The sequence below is a fragment of the Aspergillus pseudotamarii genome (assembly GCF_009193445.1).
Source record: "Aspergillus pseudotamarii strain CBS 117625 unplaced genomic scaffold BDV38scaffold_39, whole genome shotgun sequence".
In the NCBI taxonomy this organism is placed as follows: domain Eukaryota; kingdom Fungi; phylum Ascomycota; class Eurotiomycetes; order Eurotiales; family Aspergillaceae; genus Aspergillus; species Aspergillus pseudotamarii.
Genome location: NW_022475053.1, coordinates 153,786 through 166,513, shown reverse-complemented (window position 1 = coordinate 166,513; position 12,728 = coordinate 153,786). Strand labels below are relative to the sequence as shown.

At 48.5% G+C, this 12,728-nt stretch overlaps 5 protein-coding genes and 1 non-coding gene across 6 annotated transcripts; 1 reads left to right on the top strand and 5 right to left on the bottom strand.

Annotated features, from left to right (window-relative positions):
- Positions 1-176: 176 nt before the first annotated feature.
- Positions 177-1,732, bottom strand: BDV38DRAFT_251089 (uncharacterized protein). The gene has a single exon (XM_032055016.1). The coding sequence runs from the start codon at positions 1,714-1,716 to the stop codon at positions 1,501-1,503; it is 216 nt and encodes a 71-aa protein (XP_031911912.1). The 5' UTR covers positions 1,717-1,732; the 3' UTR covers positions 177-1,500.
- On the bottom strand, positions 1,650-1,722 carry BDV38DRAFT_t164. Its single transcript has one exon. It is a non-coding gene; the product is annotated as a tRNA-Thr (tRNA).
- A 202-nt stretch (positions 1,733-1,934) lies between the features above and the next one.
- On the bottom strand, positions 1,935-5,173 carry BDV38DRAFT_284528 (transcription factor domain-containing protein; the record flags this gene model as incomplete). The annotated part of the gene is made up of 8 exons (XM_032060292.1): positions 1,935-2,781; positions 2,833-3,000; positions 3,072-3,296; positions 3,350-3,482; positions 3,535-3,743; positions 3,794-4,765; positions 4,918-5,000; positions 5,087-5,173. 8 exons carry the CDS (start codon positions 5,171-5,173, stop codon positions 1,935-1,937), a joined length of 2,724 nt encoding a protein of 907 aa, XP_031911911.1.
- A 372-nt stretch (positions 5,174-5,545) lies between these two features.
- On the bottom strand, positions 5,546-7,251 carry BDV38DRAFT_123417 (lactoylglutathione lyase GLO1). Its single transcript, XM_032051148.1, has 5 exons — positions 7,212-7,251; positions 6,844-6,900; positions 6,746-6,781; positions 5,965-6,675; positions 5,546-5,886 (listed from the first exon to the last, which is right to left on the bottom strand). Exons 2-5 carry the CDS (start codon positions 6,875-6,877, stop codon positions 5,711-5,713), a joined length of 957 nt encoding a protein of 318 aa, XP_031911910.1. The 5' UTR covers positions 6,878-6,900; positions 7,212-7,251; the 3' UTR covers positions 5,546-5,710.
- A 1,360-nt stretch (positions 7,252-8,611) lies between these two features.
- BDV38DRAFT_272502 (uncharacterized protein) lies at positions 8,612-9,710 on the top strand (the record flags this gene model as incomplete). The annotated part of the gene is made up of 2 exons (XM_032057500.1): positions 8,612-8,994; positions 9,059-9,710. 2 exons carry the CDS (start codon positions 8,612-8,614, stop codon positions 9,708-9,710), a joined length of 1,035 nt encoding a protein of 344 aa, XP_031911909.1.
- Positions 9,711-9,768: 58 nt separating this feature from the next.
- On the bottom strand, positions 9,769-12,728 carry BDV38DRAFT_251051 (PH domain protein). Its single transcript, XM_032055015.1, has 6 exons — positions 12,277-12,728; positions 11,892-12,153; positions 11,700-11,825; positions 11,532-11,624; positions 9,826-11,477; positions 9,769-9,791 (listed from the first exon to the last, which is right to left on the bottom strand). Exons 2-5 carry the CDS (start codon positions 12,021-12,023, stop codon positions 10,218-10,220), a joined length of 1,611 nt encoding a protein of 536 aa, XP_031911908.1. The 5' UTR covers positions 12,024-12,153; positions 12,277-12,728; the 3' UTR covers positions 9,769-9,791; positions 9,826-10,217.

Here is a 12,728-nt window from a genome sequence, read left to right as displayed (position 1 = left end):
TTCGAACCCTCCCGCTATTTATTCTCTGTGGCAACGTTCCCTTGCCGTTGTTGGAAAGTTCCCGCGACCGTCTGAACTTTTTCCTTTTTGTATATGAGCATACTTGCGCATTGCTTTCAAAACACCTCTGAAACCACCCCCTTTGCCTGTCACACGACAGACTCGTCGTTCAGCCAGTCTACAAGAGCACAAGGCACGTCTCGGTTTCATACTAATCTCAAGTCATTCGATTCCTGTCGGTAATAATGAATACATATCCCTAAAGTAAGCAACCCTAGACATCATCATCAATAACCCGAAACTAGCAAAATACCCAGTATAAAGACAAACCAACCATCATCCTCACCACAAAGTCATCCAAATGTAATCATCTGTCTACTAGTACAACCAGATCCTTTATTCAAGGACCCCAGTTCGACACCACACCATAAAACCACCGAAACTGCTAAGTTAAACCCAATACCACAATCGTAACAATCGATTACCCGGAAACTTCCAAACACCAACCCTCAGAAAGAATCCTACTATTACCCAACCTCACCAGCTTCGACAGGAATCCTGCAGAACCTCCAGCCCATGCGTTTAGGCATCCTAGGCACCCACATCGGCGGCTCTGTGATATTCATGCTAGCGCTTACAGAAGCGAAGTCGATCAATGCAGTAGTAGCAGCGCTCTCGAAGCCGGTCTGTGATTGGACAGCGCTAGACAAGTACTACTACTCTTACTAGCCATTACTACTTGCGCCCGCTCAATCAACATCAGTGAACACCGCCACAGTTGTTACCGTCGCGAAGAACCCCTTATATACAGGATTTGCTCACATGGCTTTACGCGCGAAAAGGGGGGCTTTTTTTTTGTTGGTTAACTCCGGAACGGTGTTTTGATGCATTTGTGTCCCCGCTGCTCTTTCTTCGATCGCCAAGGAAGGATATTCTGGGATTATTGTCTCCTGAGTCTCTTACTGGGGCGAGAGTATCCGGTTCCTGGGGACAATCTAAGTTAACTAAGAGATGCTGCTGACTCAGAGAGTTGTGGACATGGATGGATGGCGATGATGAGGAGGATCTACTAAAAGAGGATATGGCGATGAACGGGTCATTTACAAATACGAGCTAAGAGCCTCGTACCCAACCTAATTGTGAGCATGATACGGAGCTGAATACTGTCCCCGCCGTCGTCGAAAGACGTCTTTCACGATAGTCACCGGATGGTTCAGACTACGGCGGAAGCCGTGCGAGGCGACTTCTACTTCGCCGCAGTCGACCCACTAAAAACCTACAAGTGACTCTACCGTGCATACGGTTTTTGGTGAGCAAAGATATGCCATTGCCTTTTCCAGAAGGAAGTGGGTGCGGTGATATTAAGCCAAACCGAACTGCTCCACATCCATGATGCTCGATCCTGTGTCAACAGGGTCATGAGATGGTCGATGCAATGCGGTGTGTGCTTCTGGTATCACGAGGAAGGCTTCGCTTTGGTGAGGAGCGAGTTACGCTGTGTTAGGTCCCTCCTGGACGTAGGCAGCCTCTGGGCAGAGCGGTGGTAGGGAATAGGATGGTATGTTGCGTGATCAAAGGACCCCCAAAGATGGGGATGATCCAGTTAAAAACAAGATGAAAAAGGAAAACAGGCAAAAAGGATATCAGAATGCTCCCACGCGGATTTGAACCGCGGACCTCATGATTACTAGTCATGCGCTCTACCAACTGAGCCATAGGAGCTGTTCTTGAAATATTGCTTTTATGAAGCATATATGATCTACGATGCATCAGATGTGAATGTCGAGGATAGGTTAATCCAATCCTATCGCATTGATTGGGAAACAAGAAGGTGCGCAGAAATACAATGCGCTTATATATGGCCTGCGACCCATTTAAAATCAAGAACAAGGTTGAGGACAGGTTAACACATATTAATTTCTATTTTATAATGTCTATAAAGAAGACCCCCCGAAAGTGTTCCCATTTGGAGTATCCCACCAGGGCTCAATATCCGAAAGACTGGGCAATGCAGGGTCCTCCCCGAACGTATTGACGTTGCCAAGTTGAGAGAAACTACTATCTCCAAAATTGCCCGAAAGCAACTGCAGGTCAGAATTGCGAATCCAATCGAACTCCCCAGGCACCCCGATTTGCTGAGTCGCGTCGAGAGGGTGCTGTCCAGAGGGTTGCGGTTGGTTAGGAACGGCGGTAGTGGCCTGTGATGTCGCTGTCGCAGTGACTAGGTAGTTGACCTGGCTTCTCGGGGCTGTGATTCGTGTTTTTTTCCTGGAAGCATCTGCGTCCGAGCCAAGGCCTACTAGATGTTGCGATGATGGACGGTTGCTTATTTGGCGCTTCAGAGCTGAACCTGACCTGCGCATATGGGCCTGCCACCTTCGTTGTAGACTGACTAGGAAGTCACGGGTCCGCTTAGCATTCTCGAACGACTGGCCCAGTTCGTCCAATGCACGGAAACAAAGATTCAGATAAGCAACCATTTCCGCATTGTTGTTGGGGTTGTCACTGGGACTTCTGCCAGAAGTGGAAGTGTTTGAAATTGTGACGTAAAGGAGCATCAAAGCCGCGCTGAATATGATGGCCACAACTTGGTTGTTCATGCGACGGAATGTATAGAACTTCTCGTAGATATGGAGCAGCCGTGCGATTGCCGTCGAAGACTCGATACACATTCGCCGAGCATGGTGATAGCCCGGTCCCTGACGAGGAGCGCGCGGCTGGATGTAACTTTTCGAAACCCAAGGTCTGTGCGTGAAAATCACGATTTGGTGATATTGCATACTGCATTCGAGTCAGCTTATCCGTTTGATGATTTTTCTATTCAGACAGAACACATAGACATACTGGAGCATTAGGAGCTGGGGGAGTTGAGGAGTTGTATCGTTCTCGAGGTTAATATCCAGAATAGACGGCAGATTTGCTTTCCAGGCAAACAAGTCATCTGTTACCCTATGGCATAACCTTTGGAGGTCATGCCGAGGGATATCGGAGCAACCATACCTGCACCGCATTAGTACACGTGGTGGGAAATGATAGCATTAAGCCGTGCTTTCAGAAAATTGAGCGCTCACAAAATATGACCAACAGGAGAGATTATCTCCCATAGAACGGCAAATTGTCTGCTGATCAATTCATTTGGATTCCTTAGACCGTGCTTCAGGATGTCTGATTTCGTTGGAAGTCCATAAGGATACCATGTGCTTTCTTTCTCTGCGCCTAGATCGGACGCAAGCTTCGGGACGGTGATGTCCCCTGCATTCATTCGAAATGGCCTTCCTAAATAGAAGCCCCAGAAGCTATAGCAATGTCAGACCGTTGAAATACATCACCACGGGTCAACCAAACATACTGATCGGCAGTGTAACTCCCCCAGAACGCTATTCGCCGCACATCAGCCTCAAAGGCACCTATTTCTCCTTTCTCAACATAGGGTGTCATGTCAATGTGTAGTCCAAGGTCGAACGCGAGCCTTGTGGACATCCCTAAACCAGTATCAGCGTCATATGCCTCTAATCCTCAGCATTTACTACATACCACTATACAGCCACCCACGAGCATCACGGTTCGCAGAACCTTCGTGGCAACTCAGAATTACAAGTGCCTGTACTGTGGCAACACAGGGAGAGTCCAGCTCAATCTCTAGAAGAGCCTTCGCCCTGTCTGCGAAGAATTCTGACAAAGATTTAGGAAAGGTGATAAAGGTAGGATGATATCTTGCTTCAAAAGCGCTTCCAATAGCACACCTAGCTTTTCGTTAGTCCGTATACCGCTAGGTGTCTAGCATGAAACATACATCGCATTCGTAAGAACTTCCGAATAGAATGGCGTGTCATCATACTCATTCCTCCACTTCGATCTCGCAATCATATACATATCTTTATCAACCACATAAGTGCTTGTATTCTGCCAAGTGAAATACAGCTCCACAAGGTGGTCTTCAAGTGCTTGGTCAACGGGCTGTCCAACTCGTAAATGATTCAGGATATCCTGTCCATCATGCCGGACTGTGCGCGCATCAGGACGTTGGCGCTGTTGGGTCGCAGAAACATCTACCAGGTTGAGGTTCGACGTCGCTCCATAAAAGCGTAAGTGACCATCGCCCGCAATCTTTAGAGTACCAATGCGATTCGAAATTTGCTCGATAACGTCTTTCTCCGCCTCGTCTTCGTCGCCGCTGTCTGATTCATACTCTCTCTCGTAACGCGCTTGCCTGAGCAACTCTCCGGGCTGCTGCTGCATATCCGGGGTCAACTGCAGACTTTCCGGACTAAGACTGTTTTCCTGCGAAAGACTGGTGCCGTCATTTAGATTGGCATAGATCGTGTCCAAACTCTCCGCCGTTGGAAGTGTAAAACTCCAATTCGCAGGAACATAATGGCTTGTAGGAATAGAATTGATCCCAAACGAGTTCACTGTTTCTCGGTCTTTCTCAGCCGAAGGAACGAGCTTTTGATTAGACAACGCATTCTGTGGCGGTGAAGGAATCTCTGGAGGGCGCTCATTTGTATCCTGCAAAGCTGAAGGGCTGCTGTGCGCCGGTGAATGCGCACTAGCTTTCGGCGGAATAGAGATCATCTCATTAGATACGCTCGTTTCTCTTTTCTTCGCTAGCCCGCGAGGAATCTGTAGCGTATCTAAAACTCTGTTGACCCCCGCCTCATCCTCGGGTTTCATTGGGGGCGGTTCCAGCCCATGGTCATAAATGAACTGGCACAGTTGATCTATTCTAGCAGAGAACAGCTCTGTGGCAGCACGAAGAGATACCCTGAAGTAAAGCTAGTCAGCGCCTGTCTGCCGTGCGCGAGCGTAGATCACAAGCCTTGCCTGCCTTCTCGGGAACGCGAGATCTGCTGTACTCAAGACACGATATGCAATTCCAGATTGACCAGCAGTAGACATAAGATGAGCTAAACATACTTCCGTTTGTCATCGCCGTGTTGGTATTTACAGTCTTTGCCTTTCCTCTCACAGTTATGGCAATGTGGAGTAGCTCCGTCGCACTGGTAAAGAGCCGTCAGTTGGGAAAAATACAATATAGGTCATGTGATGATCGATCAAAGCATCTCGAACAAAATCGCCCACGTACCCTGATCTTGCTCTCCCGGCAAGGAACACATGCCGTAGTGACATGTTTGCGAGGCGCCCTCTTGGGCTTCTCTGAATCAGGCTCCATCGCACAGGTTAGTGTGGCGGGAAGCGTGGGGGAGACGAAATTCTCTCCGGTTTTTAGAAGCAACCGGGGCGGCTAATTCACGAAACGAAGAGAAAGCATGGGTCAACCGACATCTACAGAGGATGGCTTAGCAGAATACATGTCCATAGCAAGATTTGCGAGAATGATGAAGTTGCTCAGCATGGCAGCGCAAAAAAGCTGTTGGGTCCCTGGGGTGTGGTTCCTGGGGAAGTCTGGAAACGATAGGAGCGGATGGCTTCTGACTGGGCGGGGAGCTGCCCCACTTGCACCCCAGAGTGCCCTATGAGACTCGTCGCAACACTCATCACTATCCACCTGAGGTAAAATTTCCCGCTCTCAGGTGATCCATTGCAGTTCCTACTTTCAATGGACATTGATATTGACATTTATAAATAGCTACAAATATGCTCTCATTATACTAACATTGATAATATATATTACTAGCTAAAAGTGCCACGCGCTAGACGGCAGCCGTGATACCTAAATCAGCAGAGAGCTCAAGAGCTAGTCTGAGATTTACCAATTGCTGGTGCGCTTGAGTGCCTCGTTCTGAATCACTTCGATCCAGTATCCATCAGGGTCCAGCACAAAGGCAACGTTCTTCATCCTGCCGTCAGTCAAACGCTTCTTCCAGTTAACTTGCAATGATTCAAAGCGCTCGCAGGCGGCATTGAGATCGTCAACAGAAACGCCTACAGCAAGTATGGCAGTGTCAGTGGTAAGGGCTCTTCCAGCTTCATGACGGCATCGGCAAAGAGCAGGTCACTTACAAATATGGCCGAACCCTTGTGGCTCAGCGTTACCATTGTGGTAGACAGGTCCTTCTTGCTTCTCCGTTCCATAGTTCCAGGTGAGCTCGAGCAAACCTTCCCACTCGGCCACGGGATTCTTGGCATCCTCCTGCACTTTGGGGTTCCCTGCAGGGTATCCCAAGAAATAGAGATTGAAGCCTGCATCCTTGTTCTCGGAGGTTCGCAAAAGGGTCATGCCCATGACTTCTTGGTAGAATTTCAAACTTGTCTCGGCGCACTTCACGCGGAGCATGCTGTGGTTGAGTCGGTAGTTGGCGGTATCTGTCGTCGTACCCACATCCTCATTATGACGACGGATAATCTCGACCCAGTAACCATCAGGATCCTTAGCGAAGGCAATGTGCTTCATGCGACCATCGGTGAGCTTCTTCTGGAAAGGATAGCCAGCATCTTCAATTCTCTTGCAGGCCGATTCGATATTGTCAACAGAGATGGCAATATGACCAAAGCCGCGATGAGGTTCCGTATTGCCGTTGGCTACGCTGTAATTGGGGTCATTCTCTGTGCCATAGTTGTGGGTAAGCTCCAGAACAGCATTGCGGTCCGTCCAGTGACGGTCACCCTGCAGGGACTTCGGGCCATTGTATGCGAGGAAGTAGAGCGAAAACTTGTTATCAGGAAAATCGAGTTGTTGAATCTGAGAAAGTCCGAGGAACTTGTAGAATTCCACTAGGGTAGAAGATTGAGTAAGCACGATTATTTTAAACCAGCAATGACGCCATGATGCAGAGGTACTCACGGGACTTCTTCGGGTCCTTGACCCGGATCATAGTGTCTGTTCAAGCCGAGCCATTGTCAGCCTTTCATTCGCATTCCATGAATTGGAAACTAACTAACGATTGAGCTTATACTTGGAAGTATCCGTCGCCATGGTTGCGATATACCGATTGGTTCCTGTATTAATTCGTAAGTAGCTGACAAGACCACCAGTGGGGTTAATCTTAGCCTAAGCTTTTGCTTGAAGCCGTACTTGATGGGATAGAAAACCTTAGGTTGAGGACCCTGGTAGAGGATGTGCAAAACGAAGGAAAAGCACGAAAAGCAAACATAGGGACAGGAGGGGTAAGAGGGGGGAAAAATAGGTGTGGTGTTCCTATTGCTTAGTGAGCGGCGTGAAGGGAGAGAACCTGCAGTGGAAAAGGTGGGGACACCCTATGACGCTATGGCACTCCATCGAGTATTGCCTTCGAACGATGGGAACTTACAGCAAAAGTACTCTTAGATTAAGGTATAGATGAAAAGAATATATCAGAACCTGTCAATGTACTTATTCACTAAACTTACAATCGTCCTTTGGTTGAGAGTGAAAGAATGATAATGTACCTGAATGCACCTCATCTGTACAATTTCACGTGATATATACAGTACTAGCACCAATCAATCACTAGAGGCTAGTAGGTAGCTACTCTGTACTAGTAGCCTACTGACCCAGTCAAGCGAATACGGCCCTGTAAGTGGTCCAGCGGTTTTATGCTTTCTGTTTCTTTAGCCTACTACTTTTTGGGCATCACATTCCCAGCCTCTAGATGTGACCTAGCGTATAAATCAGAAGATGTACAAGACTATGATGGTTTATATAATATCAGATGTCCCTAATGCACACATCAGGGCAAGGCCCTAAATTCCCTCGTATAACTGCAAGTCGCAGTCCTCAGGTGGAATAGGTTCGAGACCATAGCGCAAATATATAATGTTATAACAAATGAGTATGACTCAAACAGCCTGGTGATACGAATTGATCTTCGCATTGTGGGACTGAGACTCTGCTAATTTTGGACTCCCCATGGGGTTTAATAGCTACACAGTAATTGCGAGTATAATATTCAAGATTTGACTGACAAACACTTGTATGTAAATCGAGCTGGAGACCAAAGGGCTATACCTGTTTGGGTAAGTCAAATCAGCAGCAAAGGCGGTGGCCTGATAGGGAAGGGGACAACACCCAATCGGGTGATGACATGGGCGTTCATTCATCCATTCATTCCTCTTACTTTCCTCTTCAACTAGTATACATACTATCTGATCCCCTACTTCTGTCAGAGTTTACCTCGAAGTATCTACATCTAGTCTGCCGCATTTGCCGGCGATAATCTGATCAAATTGTGGCTTCGGATTAGTCGTCCAAGTGCAGGTCGCCCTCTTCCTCCATCAAGGTTTGTCCGCTATTCTCTTGTTGATTCCCCTAAATTTCCCCCGAACGATCTTCGTCTGCTTAGATCACACGCGACTGGCGTGGATTCCGTTGCTTGCTTTTTCTGTGGCCTTGTCCAACTGCATCTCGCATTCTTCCTTGCCTGCCCAACCCGGCCTGCATCCCCCACGGTTTACTTTCCCCACGTTTTCAATGTTGATCAACTCGTGCCTACAATGGATTGCGCGGCATTGGGTCTAGTCATGGAATGGGAGCGTTAGCCCGTTTTCTGGCCGCATTCCCTCCTCGAACTTGACCATTTTTGTGCCCCTGATCGTGTGGTGCGCTATACATCGTCTAAGATTAGCTTCCCTCTTCCCACCTTTTAAGACTATCATCCCCATGCCCTTGCGCTTCTAGATTCTTCTAAACCACTTTTGGTTGCACCACTTGTCCTGCTATCACTAGACGCAAATGGCTGAGTATCAACTTTCAGTTCGATTTGGTTATTCCTCTAAGGAATCAACTGCTCTCTACGAAGCGGAACACTGTCCATATTGGGCACAGAGCCCGGTCAAGTACGCCCAAAACCTCTTAGAGTACTCAGACGAGCCGATCGAGTACGATCACCACGACAGTGACTACTCAGACAACTGCTTCTTCTTCCCTGAAGACTGTTCTTGGTCACCACCTCGTGACTGGATCCTAGAAAACGAAGAGTCCTACGACGATATCTCAAATAGCGAGGACCACGACACCATGATTCCCGGTCTTCCCGATATCAAAATGCTCGACGCGGAGGCCCTCAGCGACTTGCTAGAGGATAACCTCTCGCCCCCGGAGATCACCACGATTCTGTACGGTATATCGTGATCGCTTTACTACCCCCACTATTGTGCTAATGGGCTGTCATTCATGTAGAGTATTTGGCACTAATGGTGCCATATTTGCGTACGCCTCATCTCTTCCATCCCGGCAGCTGCGGAATCTGAGCGCAACATACGGAGCCGCTTACACAGCCTACGCAAAGAACGCCTCATGTGGTAACCTAACAGGTGTAAATCCTGCAAGTCACCCATCATCATATGTGACAGCCCAGTCCGTCTCTCTCGGCGACGTAGGGTCCATCGTCTTCGAACTCGACGAGCTTGTCGCCGTAGTCACCAGAATAGCGGATAAGGTACTCCTTGCCGCCGTTGGACCGTCCAAACTGGAGCCCGAGGGAGAGACGGGCCCTTCAAATGGTGCGCAGAATGGCTCCATAAACCCCAGTGCGGACGAGTTCCCCCTGCATGAGCCTAGAACAGGCGCCAACGGTACTTCTACTCACCAAACTCCCACCAACGGAACCCCCAACAGCACCAGCCGAACTCACAGCGAGGTCAATATGCAATCAGATGCGCAACTTGAAGCGCAGTATGAAATCGACCGAAGCAACGACCTCGCGCGATTGGCAAGCCTAAATCTGTCATCCTCGCCGTCCATTCTGCTCGCTCTAGAGTCCAAATCTGCAGCGTTAGGTAAATTCCTTAGTCAGAAATTGGAGGATCTTGAGAGTCCTGAGGACTTCTAGGCATATACCACCATAGCTATTTTCCTCGCCTAACCCCTTTTTTTTTTTTTTTTTTTTTTTTTTTTTTTTTTTTTTTTTTTTTTTTTTTTTTTTTTTTTTTTTTTTTTTTTTTTTTTTTTTTTTTTTTTAGCCTATGATTCCATTTTTGATCGATACTCCCGTCTCGAAGCGTCTTGTCATTCAACCTCGTGATTTATGAAGGCCGTGTTCGATTATGTGTTTGGACAGAGCAGAAATTGTGTACTGAGGACTACTCAACTTAGCGGACCCAGCAAGCATTGTTCGACCAATTGATTATTATGAACTAATTAAAATTTTTACAACAAGAAAGGAATTTAGGTACCAAACCTATAGCAATTTGCTTAAGTGGATAATAGGTTAGACGAGAACAATAGCGTTCTGAAAAGAAAGTATATCGCTAAATCTCTGCTTTCAAGAAGGAAAGATATTATAGTAACCGTTATAGGCAAATTATCCAAGTTAGATATAGAAAAGTAATGGGCTGACTTATGCTTTGTCGCCGGTAGTGGCGGTTCCGCCCGGAGCAGTATGGAAGTGTCCACTGGCCGTGCTAGCGGTTCGAGACACTGCAGGGGGGGAGACAGGGGATTGAGCAGTTGCCTCGCTTGCAGCAGGCTGTGCAGGTTGCGCGGCCTGAGTTGCGCTCTCAGGGGCTGTGGCCTGAGTTGCGCTTTGGGGAGCCGTAGCCTCAGCGGGGCTCGTGGCCTGGGCGGGGCTCGTTGCCTCATTTGCCTTCTCACTGTAAGCCGGGGGATTGGCGACGGCAGGGCTTGCAGGCTGGGAGGATGTGGGGGCGGCGGCAACAGCGGCAGCGGTATGCACCGGGCCACGGGTGCAATCCTTAATGACGGTCCACCATTTTTCGGCGTCGTTGGCAGTGTGTGCTTTGAAGTTCAGTTCAGTGGTGGTGTGGAAGGCGTTGCCGACTTTGCTGCCCGAGACATCCTTGCCTTTCACGCTAAACTTGACGCCGTCGATCGCGCCAATGACGCAGTCGGGAAGGTATAGGGACAACTCTGGAGCCGGATCGCGGCGGAAGTCGTCGTCATCCTTGAACTCATGGAGGTACCGCGCAGGGGTGACAACGTAGTAGCCAGAGCTATAGCCCTTAAGCATGGCACGGGACTTGCGTTCCAAGGACCCTTCGATCAGTGCCTTGGTTGCACGATGATCCATGTTGGGGAAAGTGATGTTGGAGAGGGTCCTCGGGGGTGCATCCGGGTTGATCAGGACATCATCATTCTTCGTGATGAAGTTGACCCACTCGAAATCAGGGGGGATCTTCTGAGCGGAACCCAGCATATCCTGATACATAGTGCCCTGATGCTCGAGCTGGCCAGAGACGATCTGGACGAATTGCTCCATGGCCCCCTGAACGGTCTGCAGAACATGGGCCTCGAACTGCTGGAAGTTATTCTGTACAGCAATGATATCCTTGCGGTTGTTGTTCTCCTCGATGATTTGCTTGTTGAGACGATGGTTGACACCCCGGCGCAAGATGTAAGGGTCATGGTATTGTTCAAGTTTGTTTCCTGCGGCAGCATCCATAGATGCGGTTTGTTGGGCAAGGAGCTCAATATGCTTCTGGGTGACAGCTCGGGCCTTGTCCACAGCCTTTGCGCTCTTGGAAGCACCACTGGCAAGCTCCTTCGACTTGGCCTTGATTTCCTTATGAAGACGCTCCAAGGTTGGAGACACGGTTCCCTTCAAGTTCTTCTCCGTCTCGAGGTACATATTCACCATTCCCTGTCAAGGCATTAATGGCGAGAGAAATATTGGGAGTGGCGGAGCAGATTATACCTGAGTATTAGCGCGGATGTTCTCAAACATGGAAGCCACGCCGCCAGTGTTTTGGGAAAAGTGATGACCTTCCCTCAGCGGCTCACTGACGGTCTATCGTGACAACCTTCGTTAACTAATCTGGACATATGGGGAGATCGATAAATGATCGAAAGAGCGCCCACACACCTTGAGGACTTTCTCATAGTCCTTCGAATGCGACTTCTGTACCTTCGAAGTCACAGTGACATAGTCCTCCAGATAGCCACACATATGCTTCAAAGCGCGCAAACGCTCGTTGAGCAGACTTGTGGTCTACCGAAACTTGAACGTTAACATTTGTCCACGGATAGAATGGCAATGTGGCATATCTAGGCGTACCTCGCTGCTATCAGAGTCCGGGATGGCCTCATCATCACTCATAGAGGCTCGGCGGTCCGGAGCAATGGAACTCGTGAGGGTCGACGACCGATGAGGGAGCTTCTGGTCCACGGGACTGGTTGGGGTAGACATGGTTGTGGGGTGAATGTGCGATGCGCGATATCTGCAGCAGTTGTGTGACAGAACTATTCAGCAGCAGGATAAATAATGGAAGTAGCTGTCGCTGTGGAGGAGCCGGAACCGCCAATGAATTTAGTCGAGGCTATAGGTACCATTATTCGTCAGTGGCTCCATTTTTCGATTCCGTCAAAAGTGAGGGGAGGAGTGGGTCATGGGTATTCCGCAAAAGTGAAGAAGGTGGGAGATTGAAACGTTAGAAACTTACCAAGTCTAGAAAACCCAACTGGAAAGAGACCGGGTTCGGATCGCTAGGATACTAATCCCGTGGAGAGAAAAAGAAAAGGAAAGGAGAAAATGGGATAGGAGGGAGGATGTGAAGGACTTATTAGTAGGTGGAAGAAAAAAGATCGACGGTCGCCAAAGATGAAGTCACCGACCGCTTCCTTAGCGTTTTTTACCCCTCAGCTCAAGCTACTCACAATCTAGTCCACATCACCGGTGGGATGCTCGTCCCCAGGTACACAAGTCACATCATGGGAATTTTTTGGTTCCCAGAAATTCTAATTACCTTTGTTGACCCAATTGATTTGATCAGAACTCTTGATGTCCTCGTCTCTTTTTGCCATGATAGTACTCTTTAGAATGTCTAGAGTATGGGCATACAGGCTTGAGAAAAAAGAATCAATTCGCAGAAAAATGTATCACACGTAACTAATC